General features: G+C 39.4%; 1 protein-coding gene across 22 annotated transcripts in view; it reads right to left on the bottom strand.

Moving 5' to 3' along the window:
- Positions 1 to 18,660, bottom strand: part of RIMS2 (regulating synaptic membrane exocytosis 2) — a 348,435-nt gene that overhangs the window by 300,214 nt on the left and 29,561 nt on the right. For 12 of the 22 annotated variants that reach the window (XM_083748894.1, XM_083748872.1, XM_083748869.1 and 9 more), the window contains exons 2-3: positions 4,375 to 4,407; positions 3,893 to 3,979 (exon numbers count right to left, since the gene is read on the bottom strand). The exons of the other annotated variants lie outside the window; for them this stretch is intronic. In XM_083748894.1, coding sequence (XP_083605020.1) covers positions 3,893 to 3,979; positions 4,375 to 4,407 — 120 coding nt within the window. The remainder of the gene's footprint in view (positions 1 to 3,892; positions 3,980 to 4,374; positions 4,408 to 18,660) is intronic. 22 annotated transcript variants of the gene reach the window in all.

Genomic DNA, 18,660 nt, shown 5'->3' on the forward strand with positions numbered 1-18,660 from the left:
AAAAACATCTGGAGGCACAAGGTTGGGAAACACTGGTCTAATGGTTCTTTTGGAAGTACATGAGCTCATCATGAGAATCCCAATACCCATAGCCCCATGGAGAATCCCAAAATGCAGATAGGTGTGACAATCCATTTTATTTATACATAAAAATAAAAACAACTGCACATAGCTGAGCCAGCCCACCCAGGAAACAAGGTGAGGCAACTGCCTCAGGTGGCAGTATTCACAAGGACAGCAGATCCCAACACAGATGTTTACTGTGTCCCACCTTGATAGTGATGTAGATCTTCACTCACCCCTTCTTCCCTTGTGGGGAGGGAGGTGGGAGTTTATGATCCGCCTCAGGTGCCAAAATGTCTTGGCCCTGCCCTCGTACATAGCATAATATTCAGAGGACAAAGCTAAAATGGGTTAACTCTGCTTGTCATTGGTTCTGGCTCCACCTACTGTTGGTTGGTTGCCTTACATGCTACCAGTTTCAAGAGGCTCTAGTAACCACTACATAAACCTGTTTATATCACATCAGCTCATACAAGATTCAGATTTTAGTCATTTAGAATAATTAACATAGAAACAAATAAGATTACGTGTTTATCTAACTCCACAATTAATCCATATGGCATTAAGAATGACTAATTTCAAGGGAAGGGACGCAGGTGGCGCTGTGGGTTAAAGCCTCAGCGCCTAGGACTTGCCGATCGAAAGGTCGGCGGTTCGAATCCCTGCGGCGGGGTGCGCTCCCGCTGCTCGGTCCCAGCGCCTGCCAACCTAGCAGTTCGAAAGCACCTCCGGGTGCAAGTAGATAAATAGGGACCGCTTACCAGCGGGAAGGTAAACGGCATTTCTGTGTGCGGCTCTGGCTCGCCAGAGCAGCGATGTCACGCTGGCCACGTGACCCGGAAGTGTCTCCGGACAGCGCTGGCCCCTGGCCTCTTGAGTGAGATGGGCACACAACCCCAGAGTCTGTCAAGACTGGCCCGTACGGGCAGGGGTACCTTTACCTTTACCTTTAATTTCAAGGGAACTTCCAAGTTGCTTAGGAATGTGGTTTTATAAAACAAACTGGAAATACAAGACATGCTAAAATGCTTTTCTAAAGAAAGAATTAACACCCTGTGATTGTTGAGTAGCTAATAGCAACCCGCAGTTAGTCTCATATTTCTGAATATTTTAATTCTACAGTTTTAGCAATCTGAACCAACATACATCAGGGCAAACTAAGGTCTTTCAAATTTTACTGAGACCCTGTGTAAGGCCACAATTCACCTTCAGTTCTGTTCAATTCACTACATCATAGTTGCAACATCCTGTGGCGCCTCCTAGGCTTGGTGTCCAGTGTGGAGGAACCCGTTGCAATGCCTCAAATCTGCCTCTGCAGATACATTTGCTTACAGCTCTGGTTTAATATTCCTGAACTATCATCGTAATGTATGTTTTGTTTCACAGCTCTGATGGAAGCTGTTGGTATACCCCCAATTTCATCTTAATTCATGAGCACTTGGCGCATGAAGGAAGAGATGGACTATTCTGCTCCCAACCAGAGGTGTAGGGATTATTCTGTTGGGAAGGTTGGGGGATTAGGGCAGGGGGAGGGAGAGTTTGAATGTTGAAGTTAATCCCTGTTGGAATTAATGGCATCTTTATTTTGTACTGATGGAATATGATAATAACACTGAAATTACTATGATGCATAATAGATCTATTGCCTGGTATATGCTGTGCAATTTTAAATTAATCTCATAGCGCCACACTTAACTGAAATAACTTGCAAGGTAAATGACCTGAGTACACCAAATAAAAGAAGAGGGATATGGTCTGCTTTAAAGTGAGATAACCCACACCTTTTTTTTTTTTTTACAAGACACACATTAACTAAATAATAATAATAATAAAAAGAAACACAATACTGATACAAAATCCTTCCTCCAATGCAGAGGTGGAGATTGGTATACTTCATGAGATACTTCCAAAGATACAGGGTCAGCAAATTTGAAAGAGTCATAAAAATGCTTTAAAGATATCACATTGCTGTACATGTGCCCAGACAGACTATATGGAATTAATCACAACATATTCAACCTTTGCTAGTGGGAATGCAATTTCCTCGGCTCTCTAGTACACACATGTGGTGGTTCAACCTCAAAATTATTCCCTTTTGGGAGAACATTTTTCAACTAATTAATTTAAATGATTGGGCAATCGCTACAACCAGACCCAAAATAAGCCCTATTATCTTATTTTACTTCTCAGATTAATAACATAACCGATAATGACTTCATCCCCCGTTTATTAACTGCAGCTACATTAATGATTGCAAAAAAATGGGAAAACTTTAAATGCAAATCTTTTTGAGGCCTGGATTTCCTAGGTATGAGATATCTTGCTTTGAACAAATTAACCATTTCACAAAACGAATATTGATCAAGTGGAAGAATCACACCTTCTATACGACATGGTATCCTTTTATTGACTTTGTTAAGACAATCGAAACATGCTTTTCATCCTTCATCAACTCATGGAAACTTATGGAGAGACATTTTCATTTGATTGCCGTTCTTGAAACATCTAAAACTACAGCCATAGCCGCTATTTTTCTTTCTTTACTGTGCAGTTACTAAACTCTGTTTTCCTTGTATGGGTATGTTTTGTTATTTGGAATTAAGAATCAATTAAAAAAAAGAACAGACCTTAAGGAATGGCAAAAGTTAGAAGGGTAGTTCAGTGATAAAGTTATAATCAAATTTATAGAAAACAAAAGATTTTCAAATAAATTCAGTATGAAAAAAATCACTAAAAGATATTAATAGGCTTTCAAAAGAATCACTTTGCATTAAATCAATAACATTAAATTGAGGCTTCTCCATTGTATAGCAAGAAAACTAACAGAACTTTTATCTGTCTCAGTCAAACAATAAGTACACTACCTGCATGTAGGACTCTAATTCACAGCCTGAATTTTTAATTATAAAAAATTATTTAAATACAATAATCAAGTTGCAAAGCCCAAGTAATATACAATACAATCAACCATGTTCAGGAAGATCCAAGGACAACTCTCACACACCAGTAGAGGTGTGATGGGGAAAACATTTTGTCCCATTTCTCTTTAGCCTTTGTATTACTAGCAGATAAATAAATAATATTGATGCTTCAGAATAGTTATTTGGTTGACATAAGGGAGAGAGAGCGCCATTTAAATAAACTTAAAAGTAATACTCAATGTACCCTTATATGTTCAGTTTTTAATATCCTTGATGTATAATTCTCCAACACTAGATTAAGCTTAAGTCTGAGTCTCCGAACTTTGCCATTTCTGTCACAACCATCACATCTTTAAATTAAAAAATGAGCCATTTTTTATATGGTTCTCATTAAGGGAAATCCATTTATGCATGATGGTAAACACAGAAGACAATATCTGCCTTGCAACTTGACAGATATTGTAAAGGAATGACACAGTGATGATGTAGGTAAATATGTGTACATAAATATTAGGGGCATTCACACAACTGATTTGAAAATTCAAGCTCTTCATGCATATCAGTCATCTTAATTTTGAAGGAGTTCTGCGCATGAAGTTCATGAAAGAAGCTGGTCCCCTACAGAGCAGGAAGCATTCCTAACCAACCAATCCTGAAGCCAGGTTCAATTTCCTTTTGCCAATTAAAGATTGAAAAGCAGAATCAGATATATAGCTAATCCTATAGATGCTAACTGAGCAGTAAGTCACAATGAGTTCAGCAAGATTTACTACCCAGCAAGCATGCACAGGATTGCAGCCTCAATTTGAAAGATGTTCTTATAAGGATGTTATATATTATTTAAACATACTCTGTGGTATGTTTTAATGCTACAGCAGTACTTAGTCTACAGATAGCGGCTTACTTACGTCTGGGGCTCCTTTTCATTTTGTTGTTTTTGCTGTGGCTGAAGAACGTTATTTACCAGCTCAGTGATCCCACTAAAGGGAAACCACCTGTTTAAATAAGCAAATAATGTGACTGAATAACCAAATAAAATCACACTAGCATAAATGCTTTCTTACCCAATAATAATAGTCATATAAAGGCAGAAAAGCTAAAGCCAATGGGAATGTTCACTGCAATTAAGTCAGCCACTAATAGGATGTAAGGGGAAATAAAGTTTTACATTTAAATAGTCCAGAAGCAGGTAGCAAGAAACTACATCCAGCTAATATGTGGATGAAGTAAGAAGCCGCAAGCAGCTCTTACAAGCCAATCAGAAAGCAGATGACTACCAGCAGCCTATCAGATATTAGTGAAACCTAATACCATCAAAAGGTGCAGAAAGCAGAATATGGCAAAGGTAGAGAAGTCAAGCCCACTACACTTTTAAGATTTTTTTACTTACTGTGTCGCTTGTGGTTTTTGTTCTTCTTTCACCCTAAAAAAATAAGTTTGTGCAGCTGAGTGCAGTGTACTAGAACACAAATCCTATCTGCAGTCCTCACCCTTTCACTCGACAGGCAACAGAAAGAATGCTGTCATTTCCCTGTTCACTTGCCAAAACTTGTATCTAGACAAGTTTTCCACTAGGCTAATGATATTATTACAATATCACAAAGATCTTCAGATGAAGGATGGTATACAAATTTAATAAATAAAACAAAATAAAAAACACCTAAAATTCTTAATTACTGTTGTGACATTTCATAATGAACACCTAGTTCTTTCAACAGAATAAATTTAAATAATGAAAATTAATTATTTTAATTAGCTATGTGACCTACAGCATATATTGAACCATAAACTAATATATTAAATTTAACATTATTTTAGTCACTATAAACAATAAAAAGGGCTACAAATAAAAATATTTTTAAAAATTTAATGAAACAGAACAAATTGCAAGTATTTTGCATCTCTTCACATATTTGTAGAAGAGTTAATCACTAAGTAATCTCTCTGTTTCTCTGTAAAGTAAATACATTAAGTTTGTGATGAAATGCTTGGTTCAAACTGCTTTCAGCCTGTGATGATCCTTGTTGTAATAATCATCAGAAGCACACAACGGTGTACGAATCCTAAGAGCAAGTAGATAAAAGCTAAATTTCATCCTCCACATGAAATCTAATCAAACAAGTGTGAACAAGACTAGTTAACACATTCCCTAGTTTAACAAAGCATTCTCAAATCTAACAGACAACTTCCATTTATATTTTGTTATTTTGTTACACTTTTCATATGAAATGTTTTAAAAATTCAATGTTTCATTAACAATGTTGCAAGCAAAATATTCTAAACACTGTGTGTTTAGAGCCATACCATATGCTAGGTCAGCCTTCCCCAATCTGAGAGCACCAGTTCAGGGAAGGCTATGCTAGGTCATGCTAGTCTTCATTTACTGAAATCCAGTCACTCTTCCTGTACAAAGAGTGCCAAATGTGTCCCATGCTTCTGCCTCAGAAATGTAGGAAGCTCCTTAAGTGGATGTAAAATTCCAATTGTTGTTTGTACATGATGCTATGAGCTAGCATGGCAAGTATTGCCAACATGCTGCCCTTCAGATTTTGTTGGAATTAGGATCATAGAATTGTAGAGTTAGAAGGGATCTTGAGGGCAATGCTTCAATTCCCAGCCAGCATGATCAGTGCCCAGGTGTAATGTAATGCATGAGACTGTCAAATTACATTTCTCAACAGTCTCTTCTGTGAGCTGTATATCTGACCAAGGGAACAGAGTTGTATTGCTGGAAAAGGGAGGGAAAGCAGGGAGAAAGACAGAAAACAGACAATAAGTCTTTACTGTAGTCTTTGACACCTAAGATGTATGTTTTTAGGATCCATCCTATTTTTGTTATTGCAAGGTGCTTTATATTGGTTTTAAATTAATGTAACCCAACCTGGGACCTTAGGGTGACAGGGGGAAATCAATTTAAGCAAGCAAGCAAACAAACAAATAATGTAGCTTGGGAGCAGGCGTAGGAAGGCTAGTGAAGCACCAGTGGGGACTCAAAATGTGAAAAGAAGAACCATGCTGGCAGTTTAGATAGAAAGGTAGCCTTGGGTTTGTCGCTAGTTAAAGTGACTCTCTGGGAAATGCCCTGAAGATGTGGAGCCTCACTTAGTGCTGAAGCTGAACTAATGAACAGGAAAGTCTAGACTGTTTCACTTTTAAACCAGTACTTTTATCATACCATCCCCTAAAGTGGCACCAAGTCTTCCTCTTTACCTACCCCACCAAATCAACTATTAATTCTCAGATACAAGTCAGTGTGATTTTTGAACCTGATGAAGTACCTTTAGCTACTGATCTGAGGGAGAGGCAGCAGGGAGGCTGATGCAGTGCAAATCCATTGGTGGAGGCTATATGGCGCTCCTGCGGGTGTATTTGCGCCACACCAGCCTCCCTGCCATCTTGCCGCTCCGTCTCCTTCTTGGTAAGCAGCAGCCACTCAGCTCTTGGAAGGTCGAATGAACACCGTTACCCCACCATACCATCTGCTACTCAATATACCCCTGAGGTTTTTTTTTGGTGAAATTGCACAGGGCAATGGAGACAATTACTACAGCAGCTTATTTTCATGCTAGAGGGATATGGAAATAGTCAAAGCTGGGTCAGCTGGAAAAATCACGCTGAATGAGTTACACACACAAATAACTGGAATAAGGCCATCAAGCTTCATTTCCTTGATTTTCTACTGCAAGGCAAAGCCCAAAAGATATTCAGAGGCCTAACACAAAGGGATCTACAAACCTACACCTCAGTTCAGAATGCATCGCAGCAAGTGGGGGGGGGGCTCCAATTCATAAGCTTAATTAGACCCACCGGGCTTCTGAATTTGGCCTCTGAAGCCATTTTGGTCAAACCATGATCACTAGTCAATCACATGATCTACTTACTCCAATCTAAGCACTCAGTGCTAACATCTTAGATTCCTAAGCCTCTTCCTGTTCTTTGACAGTAAAAGGCAGCAGGCAAATGTTTCTCTCCTACCTTAGCGCTGTGGTCCAACAACGCCAAGATCAAAGATAATAAAAATGTTGCCTGATCTTTAAGAGTAAGAGGCAGCATTTCCACAGAAGAGGGGGGCATGCTGTTTTTCACTCTTAAAGTCACTGCCTGTATGTGTCTGTCTACCTCTAAGTCTGTGTGTGTGCACACCTGTCTGCTTTATTTTATTTTTATTTATGTTTTTGTTTTGTCTTTATCCCTGCCTGCTTCCTGATTAGAGTGACAAAAACAAACCCCTGTGTTGCAATAACTTTATGGTTTCAGCTTGCGTTGTGATGCCAGATTTGATATACTGTACCTTTAAATTTTCTTACTTTGTTCTTAATTATTTGTTATTTGACACACCTGTGAATAACTAAGTTCTTCTAAAAATTACTTTGTATGTATTCCTTATTGATTATTTATTCATTATGCAGGTTGCTCAGTTTTATTTTTGTTAGCATTCATTGTATGTAATGTATTTAATTTCATCATCAGCTGATGAAGAGTCATCTTCAAAACAGTTGATCCAATCCAGATATACTGTTCCGCTTGTTTGCTGATTGCTATTGAATTCGTTATGTTGGAGCACCCACTACAATACTTCTTGGACATTGAAAGGCATCCTGCCTACATCATGGTGTTCCTCGCCAGTAACTCATTACGTTGACTACTCTTTGGTTATGGACTGACATATATATTATTTGGATATTATTTGGAAATTGTAAATTTTGGATGACATTCCATTAGCCACATGTTGCCGTTGTATTTGAGCAGATGCTTCCTTATTAGAATCAAGCACCTTTCAGTAATGAGAGGCAAGCAGAAAAGGAACCTCTCCAAAATTTTGGATATTCCCTGAGACTCTAGTCTGCCAATTTCCCCAGACTATAATGGCAGCTTCCTCACTAAAAGTCACTTTATGGCCCATGTAGCTGAGGGAAATCAAAAAAGCTCTCTATATGAAGGAAGTCACTGAGATAGTCTCAACGTTAAACATACCCTAGAAACACCTGATAACAGCACCACTTCAACTGCAAAAGTGCATGAGATGAAAGCAGAAACTGCTGCAGCTACAGGAAAGTCAAAACTCCCAGAGTTGATAAATACATGAAAGCAATGTAGTGTGTAGCATGTTATCAGCGAACTGAAAGCAGCAAGAAAACCATGCAGACCCAAAGAGGCAGAAAACATGAGGGCAGGCCAATGGGACAAAGCACACCACCACAAACAGTTTCCTGGGAGAAACGAATTAGAAGACTTTTACTGAAAATCTAGCAGGAAATATCATTTTAAACATAAGCACCACAGCAATGTAATTTAAAGATGCCAGGAAACTTCACCAGGTGAGAGTTATGAGACGACTTTCCACCTGGAAACTGGCAAGCCTCACTTAATATATCCTGCAAACCAATAAGATAGAGTCAAAATAAAAGTTATGGACCTCCATCTTATATTTTGATTGATTCTGGGGCATTTTCCTTGTGTATGCACAATTCTAGAAAGCACCACTAAAGATGACTGGCAGAAACTGAAGTCTTTGCAAACCAGACTAAGTTCAGAGTCATGTGAATATGGCAAACCACCAGCATCCTAGACATGTTGTCTATCTTGTGAATGTTTGGTCACAGCTTTCAAAGAAACATAGTGGGAACTGAATTCCCCTAATCAGTATGATGTTGACCTGAGTTTTAAGGACCTTTGTACTGTGTAGGATACAGGAGCAGCCAGCAGGTGGAGTAGTACTATTGAGCCATCTTCCCAACACTGGCACTGTTGCCTGCTACCCAGGCAGGACATCAGGAAGATTAGGGCTCTATGGGTGTCCCGTCATAGCCAATCTGGTACTTCTATCAGTGTGCCCACACAGTCCCAAACTCACCACGACCCCACCCTTAAACCATTCCAGAAAGCAGTAACAACACCAGTGTTGGGAGTGTGGCTTCACAGAACTGTACCAGCCACTTCTGGAAATATAAAATGCTTTCCACGACACCCATTATGAGGTAAAGTAGAGATAAAGAGTTACAATGGAACAAACAATATCCTCAAAAAGTGAAATATACTTGGAAGAGGGTGGGAGTGAGAGGAAGGCATATCATTAGGCCCACATGAATTTCTTGTTGCCCAAACCATAGGCAGGATTCAGAAAGACTATATCCCAGCACTAATGTCTAGTGTGACAACAGAATCTCAAGTTGTGCATTGGGGGACAAATCTGGGAGCATTCCATTCAGTTGTGGTGGTTATGAAGATGTTGCTGCCAAAGTACTAGCAATATAGCCAAACATTGGCACCATACTAGCATGGGCATAGCCAGGATTTATTGTGGGGACAGAACTGAGTTATCAGTGACACAACAGGTTAGCCAGCCAAGTATTTTTATTTATTTACTTTATTTAGAGGGGTGGCTGACACCCCTCCCCCACTACACCCATGCATATTAGAGGGAAAGGGGAAGATTTTGCAAAGACCAAAAAAAAAAAAAATGACATAAACACCCATGGCACACTGAAATCTCCCCTTTCATTGGCGCAAAGGTGGAACTCAACAGTGCCACCTGCTGGGAAGTGTTTTTTTACAGAAAAATATGTTTTTAAAAAACATGCTAAATTGTTGGGGGGAGGGGCAGATACAGCTTATAGGCTGCAAGTTTGAGTTTGACACCTCTGCCCTAGACCTACTTGCAAGTGTATATTGATTCTCTATCCTGGATATGGCCAGTGGCTACTGGTAAGTAGAAGGAAGCCCTGATGACTGACGGAAGCTACTAACAAGCAGGGATTTTTTTATAATTTATGCCTTTTGGATTCTAGCACTCTTTGAATATTTCAAAGATTGGTGGTTGTTGTCTTGGTAAACCTACAAGACATATATTTCCTAGTATATATTGATGACATAATTGTCATTGGGAGATCTTTTGAAGAAAACCTGCTGAAAATTAAGCCTGTACTTGAAAAGCAAACTGCTACTTGTTTGAAATGCAGTAAGATACCTAAATCGTATAATCTCCAAAGATGGGATACAATAGACCCTGACAAAGTAGAAGCCATTTGATCTCAGCCAACACTGCAGTCAATCACTAAGGTATGGAGTATTGTTATCTAAGTTTTTATTATACACTTATTGCTAACTGCCACAATTGTTTAGCAATTACACAAATTATCAGAGAAAGAGCAAATGTACCAGTAGAACTTAATAAGAAGTGTTCTTAAAGTTAAAGCAAAGGCTGTTTCTGGGTTACCCAGGCCTTCCACCTAACATTTATTCAGGGTACAAATGTCAGTGACTGGTATTGGTGTGGTCCTAATATAACAAGATGGTGCAATAAGGAGAGAATGGCTGCATATGCTAGCAGAATCCTCAGGAAAGTTGAAACCACTCCACTACAGAGAAAAAGCTGCTGGCTATAGTGACATTTACTTAAGATTTTCAACATATCCTCAGGGGCGGGGGGAATCTTGCTAAGGGCAGATCACAATTCACTTCAATGGCTTCATAACTTCCATGAGCCACAGGGACAGTTGGCACATTGGCTTGAACACCTGGCTCAGTTCCAGTACCAGATTAAGCATTGCACAAGAAAACAACACAAAAATTATCATGCTCTGTCCAGATGGTCAATTCTAGATGATGCTAACAAGGACTCCCGGGACATGGGAAAACATACTGATACTTTAACCATAACCCTGACACCAGGAGAAACCACTGCTGGAAGGGAAGGAGGAATCTCATGATGGTGATGGTGATGATGATGATGATGATGATGATGGAGGAGGAGATGGAGCCACCGCCTTAAAAGAAGCCCAAGTCATGGATTCAATTATTCCATGCCTAAGAAGCTGAAAGGCGGGAGGACCCTGCAAGAGTTCCATGTTGAGGCACCATGTAACCCAAATTTGCTTCAGTACAAAAAGGCTTTGCCTGATTTATGGCTATAGCAAGGGCTACTAGTTAGGTGTCAAAGGGCACTGAGAAGCATGCCTTTTCATACACTAATAGATTCCACAGGGATCAGTCCTGAATATCTTTGAAGCACTAAACTGCAGCAAAGCAGGAGTATATTTGGGAATAGAGAAGCTATCCCAAATAGTCCAAAGTCAGTACTACTGGCCTGGATGGTTCACATCTGTAAAAGACTGGGAGAAGGTATGCTATACCTGCAGAACTCACAAAACAACTTTTATTACACACATGGCTCCCACGGTGACCACACACACAAACAGGTAGTCCTCTAGAGCAGTGTTTCCCAACCTTGGGCCTCCAGCTGTTTTTGGACTACAATTTCCATCATCCCTTGCCACTGGTCTTGCTAGTCAGGGATGATGGGAGTTGTAGTTCAAAAACAGCTGGAGGCCCAAGGTTGGGAAACACTGCTCTAGAGCAAGTCACAACAGATATTCTGAGATACCTGCCTCAGATGGAAATGAGGAACAAATGCATCCATTATTGCAACTCATTCTACACAGGCAAATTACTGGCTGGGGTTCCATTTAGAACTCATTTAACCTGTTTTAACTTAGCTTCACTGGTTCCCAGTTCATTTATGGAATCAATTCAAGGTTCTGAGCCTTTAAGTTGCAAATATCTGAAAGACTACCTCCTTCCCTACATACCTTTTCAGTTGTTAAGACTGGATAATCATAGTGAGAACACAGAAGACTCCACTGGCTTGATGACTATCAACTGGATTTGCTGGAGCATAAGAAGCTGTATTCTAGCAACTTTTCGAAAGCAATACACTAGCTACCTCAGAGATGCTATCATTAGGCAATCTAGGCAGCCTACTAAGGCCTGAGTCCTGACCTCAGAGGGGCACAGTACTGACCTTTGAGTGGCACAATTTTAAACAGATTAGATTTTGTTATATCTTCTAAACTTCTGATAATATTTTTCTTCTCTTTTATATTTTGAAGAATTTTATCATTTTTTAAGTAATCCATATATTAGAACTGTTAGACCATAGAGTTGATTAGAGGTTATGTGATTGATTGATTGATTGATTGTGAAAATGCACTTAATTTTAAATCTTCCAGTCATATCTTAATCTTATTTAGAAAGTGTATTCATTTTTCTAGTGAGCTATGGCTGATACAAAACAACCATCTGGAACTCAGTGCCACAAACAAAAGGAAGAAAAACTAAGGAGCAAGTAAAGCAAGAGGTGTTCTTTCTGAAATATATTTGTGCACAGAAAGCAATTGAAGAACAAGCATATGACTACAGTGGTACCTCTGGTTATGAACTTAATTCGTTCCAGAGGTCCATTCTTAACCTGAGCTACCACCTTAGCTAATGGGGCCTCCTGGTGCCACCACGCCGCCAGCACATGATTTCCGTTCTCATCCTATGGCAAAGTTCTTAACCTGAGGTACTACTTCCGGGTTAGCAGAGTCCGTAACCCGAAGTGTTTGTAACCCAAAGCATTTGTCACCCGGGGTACCACTGTATACTGTTGTTGAAACTAGCACTGAGGGAGCTAGATATGGTGCTCCTACTACAAATAATAAAGACAGAAGATTTGCAAATATGGGGATACACCCAGAGGAAAAAGAGGATGTCAAGAAAAGTGAGAGTACTGCAAAGTCTGAAAAAGATGGTATTGTGCCTGACTCTGTTAAATGGACAAAACTATTGTGATAATTTGCAACAGTTTATCATACAGCATGCACCACTGCAGGTTGCAGGAGTACCAACTAGGCCCCACAATGGTGGGTGCCCCAGGCCATGGGTGCCATGCAGTGTGCATGGCCCTGGCACCAAAAATTGTGGGTGCCCGGCCTCTTCATGGGAAATTTTGTGGGTATTCAGGCACCCAGGGCCCCAGGGAGTTGGCACCTATAGCAAAGTGGTATCACATGATTTCCCCAAAGACTAAGAAACAGAATATTTTATACTGTACCCTACAAAGGGAGACTATATTCAGTCTCAAAAGATATGGGTTTTTTGGGGGGGGGGTTGCTGTAAGGTGTTCAGCAAAAAGAAATAGTACATCAACCCTACAATAAACAGGTTCAAAAGACTAGAAGAACATTGGAGCAATTCTGTTTTTACATGAGAGGAATTCTGACCACTTAGAAAACTATCAGACCTTGAAAAAAATTGAACTGTGCTTATCTAAAGGAAAAACAATTGATGATATTAAGCAGCCGAAAATCGGGCAAGACTAATAATATTGGTGACAAATCTTGGGACACTTGAATGCTTTGTTCAGAGTTCTTGGCATGCAAAAATTGGCATTCTGTGGTGCAGCTGAAAAGTTGTACAGTGCTAGCAATGAATTTTTCTTTCGTAGAATATCTAGCCCTTTTTGATCCTATCATGAATCAACTTTTGCATAGAGTTAAAGAGCAAGAAACAATGGTTCGCTACCTAGGGAAAGATATCCAAAATGAGCTTATACAGCTTCTAGCAGGTGCTATAAAGCAGTACATTTTAGTGCATGCAAACTCAGCCAACTACTATTCAGTTATTCTGGACTGCATACCTGATGTTAGTCATATTGAACAAATGACAATGATTGTACGTTATGTTCATGTAATCAAACCATTTGATAATAAGATGTCTGACCCTGAGGGTATCGTAAGAGAACATTTATTGGGATTTGTTTCAAATGATAAAATTTTCATATTTTACATTTCAAATTAAACATCTTTCATTAATTATACCATACAATCAATGGCTTCCTTCCTTCCCCTTCCAAGGTTCTTTTACTTTATCTATCTATATATTTTAATATATCCATCTGCTTCAGTTCTCCTATCTTGCATCACTTTTAAATATGTTATGCTGTTGAATTTTCCTTAATATTGCCAGCATTTTCATCTGTGAACAATTATTTTCTACATACTCAATTAAAATTTCCCACCCCTCTTTAAATACCTAAGGAGTGGAAAATTTGGATTTGTTCCATTAAACAAGACTACAGGTACTTTTATGACTTATGAACTTACAGTAATAGCCTGAAGATTTCCAAAGTCTATGCCACCACAAGGAGTACTCTTCATACTACAACACCTGGATAATGTGCCTAGTGTTTTTCTTGCTCTAAGGATACTTCCCACACTTCCTGTGTCAGTGGAAAGTGATGAACACAGCTTCTCAAAGCTCAAACGTATGACAACTTACACTCAACAATGTTGCAAAGAGACTAGTAGGCTTGGCAACAATATCAACTGAACATACCAAAGCATCAGCACTGAATGAATTAGTGACAAAAATTCCAAAGGAAAGGCATGCAAAGTAAGGAGAGGGGTTTGCCAAAGCCTTTGCAGGAGCTACTGGAGAACAACATTTAAGAGCCCATTCACGTTTCCATTTGTCCCATGAGTTCAAATCACAGGTCTGGGAGGTTGGTTGGTTTGCTTGCTTTTCTTGTCCCACTGCTTTCCCCAAGAAAACCTGCTGTTTACTACTAAATTGGAACAAACGTGAATCGGATATTCTGTGGTTTGGCGGTAAAGAACCCCTATAGGCAAATCGATATAACATGTGAAAAGTGTAACTGCGTTTCACAGATATATTTTTAAAAAAATAATAATTATGGAGGGATCAGGGTTAATAATAATAATTGTTGTTGTTTGAACCCATCTGGGTAAAAACCCATCTGGCTGGGTTTCCCCAGTCACTCTAGGTGGCTCCCAACAGAATTTTAAAAACACGATAAAACATCAAACATTAGAAACTTCCCTAAACAGGTCAAGACTTCAGCGTGTTGATAGAGGGGCGTTAAACATCTATCCCTTTGCACCAAAGTCCTGACAATAGTGGTCCCCTGTAGCTTCCCTCTCAGGGCAAATAGTAGCTTTTGAGGGACCAATTTTTGTCAGAACCAATGTTGGTAAAATATTAAACCTCATTCACCACAGTCTTAAACCTGATCAGGCCCCTCTGCCTCTTTCTTTCCTGTTATTTTAAATAAATGTGAACTAAAATAACATATTCCACATATCATGTGTTTTGACCCTATGTTTTTATTTTGTGTTGTTTTTTTAAAAAAACGCACACGCACACTATTCTTTGCTTTGTGTGAGTCACCTGGTCAGTCAGTCAGCTGAGCCCCTGTCTCAGTTCAGAAAATGGTCCCTGTTAATTAGATGCTGACAGGATGTTCTTATTGTGGACAGAAGCAGAAAGTTCATTGATTGTGTTTCTGAATGATGCAGTGGAGTGCATATGCTTGCAGAAAAATAAAGAAGCATTTCACAGAGCAAAGGGCTCAGTGCTGATGCAAAACAAAACTAAAGTCATCTTTGAAATCATGGGAAGAGTTCAATAGCATGCTGATAATGTACATTTGTAAACATAACAAGGAAACATTTTCATTTCTCTTGTGACTATTGAAGCTGCCACCTAGCCCAGTATTACTATTCCGATTGGCGCATGTGTGTGTGTGGCCGCGCATGTGCGCAAGCACGCACACACACAAACAAAAGAAAAGAACTGCTGGGTCAGACCAAAGGTCTATCTAATCCAACATCCTGTATGTAGTAGCCAATCATAGGCCTTATAGGAAGCCAACTGTTTCTCTCCAACTGTTATTCAGAGGTATACCTCCTGATTATGGAGTTGATACATAGCCAAAGATAGCTTTATGCTCCATGATTGTCTAATTCCATAGTTTAACTATATATTGTGTGAAGAACAATTTGGTGTAACTAGCGAATTTGGCCACCTCACTGCTCAGCCTAATACCAGGTCATTTTAAAAAGGTAAAGGGACCCCTGACCATTAGGTCCAGTCGTGACCGACTCTTGGGTTGCGGTGCTCATCTCGCTTTATTGGCCGAGGGAGCCAGCGTACAGCTTCCGGGTCATGTGGCCAGCATGACTACGCCACTTCTGGAGAACCAGAGCAGCGCACGGAAACACCATTTACCTTCCCGCCGGAGCAGTACCTATTTATCTACTTGCACTTTGACGTGCTTTCAGACTGCTAGGTTGGCAGGAGCAGGGACCAAGCAATGGGAGCTCACCCCGTTGCGGGGATTCGAACCGCTGACCTTCTGATCAGCAAGTCCTAGGCTCTGTGGTTTAACCCACAGCGCGACCCACGTCCCACCAGGTCATTTAGGAACCAGCTAAAAAACCCAGAACCAAACACTGATCCTTGGTGAACCTTACTTATTATATCTCTCTATAGTGAGACCTGACTGTTCTCTGATATTCTGCCTAAATCTACATTGCTACAACTTACATCCATTCTCCCCCGCTCCAGTGGCCCTGTTAGAGTCATTCCTTATTTGTCACTCCTCTGAATTTTCTCTACACATACACAAAACAGAAAGTAGGTTAACTTCTGTCATCAGTTAATCAGTTCCTTTGTTTCAGAGCACCTCCAGGTGGGTGGCAACAGCAATTGCAGGGAACATTACACTGCCAAAATCTGCATAAGTTTAGAAAAGTTGTGTGCTTGTTAGCTTGTTACTTCAATGGTTCCGGTGTTTCTAGACAGATTCCTCACTAGCTCCAACTAGTATGGATGTTTAGGATTTTTTCTCACCAGCTACAACCACCTAAGCCAGATCTTTTATATCAGTTCTGGTATTCATTGTGAATGCCTTCATGTCCTTTAGCCTTTTAATACTACAGCGTGGTCTGCATGAGACTGATAGCCCATGAAGACTGCTCAGAAACTTTCAGTAGGACAAAAAACTTCCTGACTTGGTGAGTTGTTGCAGCATCTTCACTGGTTAGCTGTAGCATTCTGAGGCACATTTCAAGGTGTAACTTCTTAAATGAGGCAACTTGAGTCTTTCACACCTTAGTAAATGCATCCATACTTATATTCCATTGCAGGGTCCCACTAGGAGTCAATAAGAGTCTCTGGAGACTACCACTTTAAGGGTACCCTAGAGGATGGTGCATGCTGAAAAGCATTTTATATGGCTTATACCAAGCTCATAAACCGTCTTCCACCAGAAATATGAAGAAGTCTCAGCCTGATATTTATTTTACTAGATACTTCTAACCCACTTTTAAATACATATAGCTCCTCAGGTGGTGTTTTTTTTATCTTATCCATAATTTAGATAAATTCAGTTAGATGTCTGAAAACAACTTTGAATGATGAATGAACTGAGTGAAATGGTTCAATAACCATTCATTTTAGACTGCTGTAATAACTCTATACCAAGTAACAAGCAGTTAAACTTGGTAAAGGAACAAAATTGAAATAGTGGCATTCAAAAGACATCAGAGGTACATGTTACCCTTGTCAACAGTTTTTGGTGTTGGTGTTGGTTGGTTTGTCTTTTTTGTCTGCCATGCAGGAATAGCAATTATCTTCATTACTAGCTGACAGTCTAATCTTTCCCTCCATACCAGTGGGCAATATGCTCCATTTTCTAAGAGAACATGCCATTCCTTAATTATTATTTCATCTATCTGCTCCTAGACGTATGCCTGTACATAATGAACTCACTCATTAAAGATTTCCAGTTCTTGAGGAAACAAACAGCTGGGAATTGCTGGAAAGCCATTAACATGTTAGAAAACCAGGACCATCAGGTGCCAGAAAACAAATCTGTTATTTTATTTTATTCCCTGCTTCTTTTCCTGATGGGACTTAAGGCAGCTTTAGGTTAGAAATCTATAAGCTCATATTGTAAACCGCTCTGTGATCTTCAGATGAAGGGCAGTATAGAAATTTAAAAAATTAAAATCTACAGCCACACAAATGGAAATGAGAATACAGATTCATCCAAGTTATAACAGTGGGGGTGGAGAGAACTCTTGAATAACATATTGGATGAGGTGTTGTTGTTGTTTTAAGTTAATGACAGTCAGTTGGTATCTGCTATGAGGGAGGTCAAGAGCAAATACCGGTACTGGGGCTGCTGAGATGGTGGTATGTGTGACTATATGAGTCACTTGGCCAGCCTTCTCTGTGGTGACTGACTGGGGGAATGACATGGACCAGAGTGCCAAAAAATTTGATGTCATCTCTGCCCAGGGATGCAAAAAGGGACAAAGTCTAGAAGACCATTCAGCAGAAAATTTTCTTTAGGTACATTTATATATTGCCCTTCTTAATATGTACCCCAAGGTTGTTTCTAACAATGCAATACTGAGATGGTTAACAATCAGCGCAAGTTCTGTATCTAAATGCATTTTTGTTTCAAAATTCTTCAAACAATAAGTGATTCATTCCTGAATGTAGTCTGTGAAACTTGAGTACATAAATTTGAGAAGCACTGGGGCGGGAGAGGGGTGTTATAAGATAGTTAAGTAATGCAATTTAATTATCTTCCAAAAATGTACTTGTTAACGTTCTGTTTGGTAATCTAATTGCACCCACTTAATAATTCATTAGATTGATTTTAAATCATAAAATCTGAAGTTTTAAACAGACAAAAATTTTTTTGGTAAAATTTATTTTATCAGAACAGAAATGTAACGCTAACTCTGTATTTCATGTTTGTGTGATCCACTGAGCAATGAGGCATTAACTTTCATATGAAGAGGATTGCTTAATGTTTAATAACTGAATGGATCCAGAGTCCTAGCTGCAAAGACTATTTATTTAACAAATCATTGTTCTAAAACAGGAACTCAATGCTCTTGTTACCAGCTAATTAGGAACATTCATTCATGTTTGTTTGCAGTTGGTGTATTCATTTAAAATGAATAGAACTGTCATTCATGAAGAGAAGTATGAAAGCATGAGTCTGTAAATACAAAATGCTATTAATAACCTCCCCCTG

Source organism: Podarcis gaigeae (genome assembly GCF_964106915.1).
Source record: "Podarcis gaigeae genome assembly, chromosome: 7".
NCBI classification, from domain to species: domain Eukaryota; kingdom Metazoa; phylum Chordata; class Lepidosauria; order Squamata; family Lacertidae; genus Podarcis; species Podarcis gaigeae.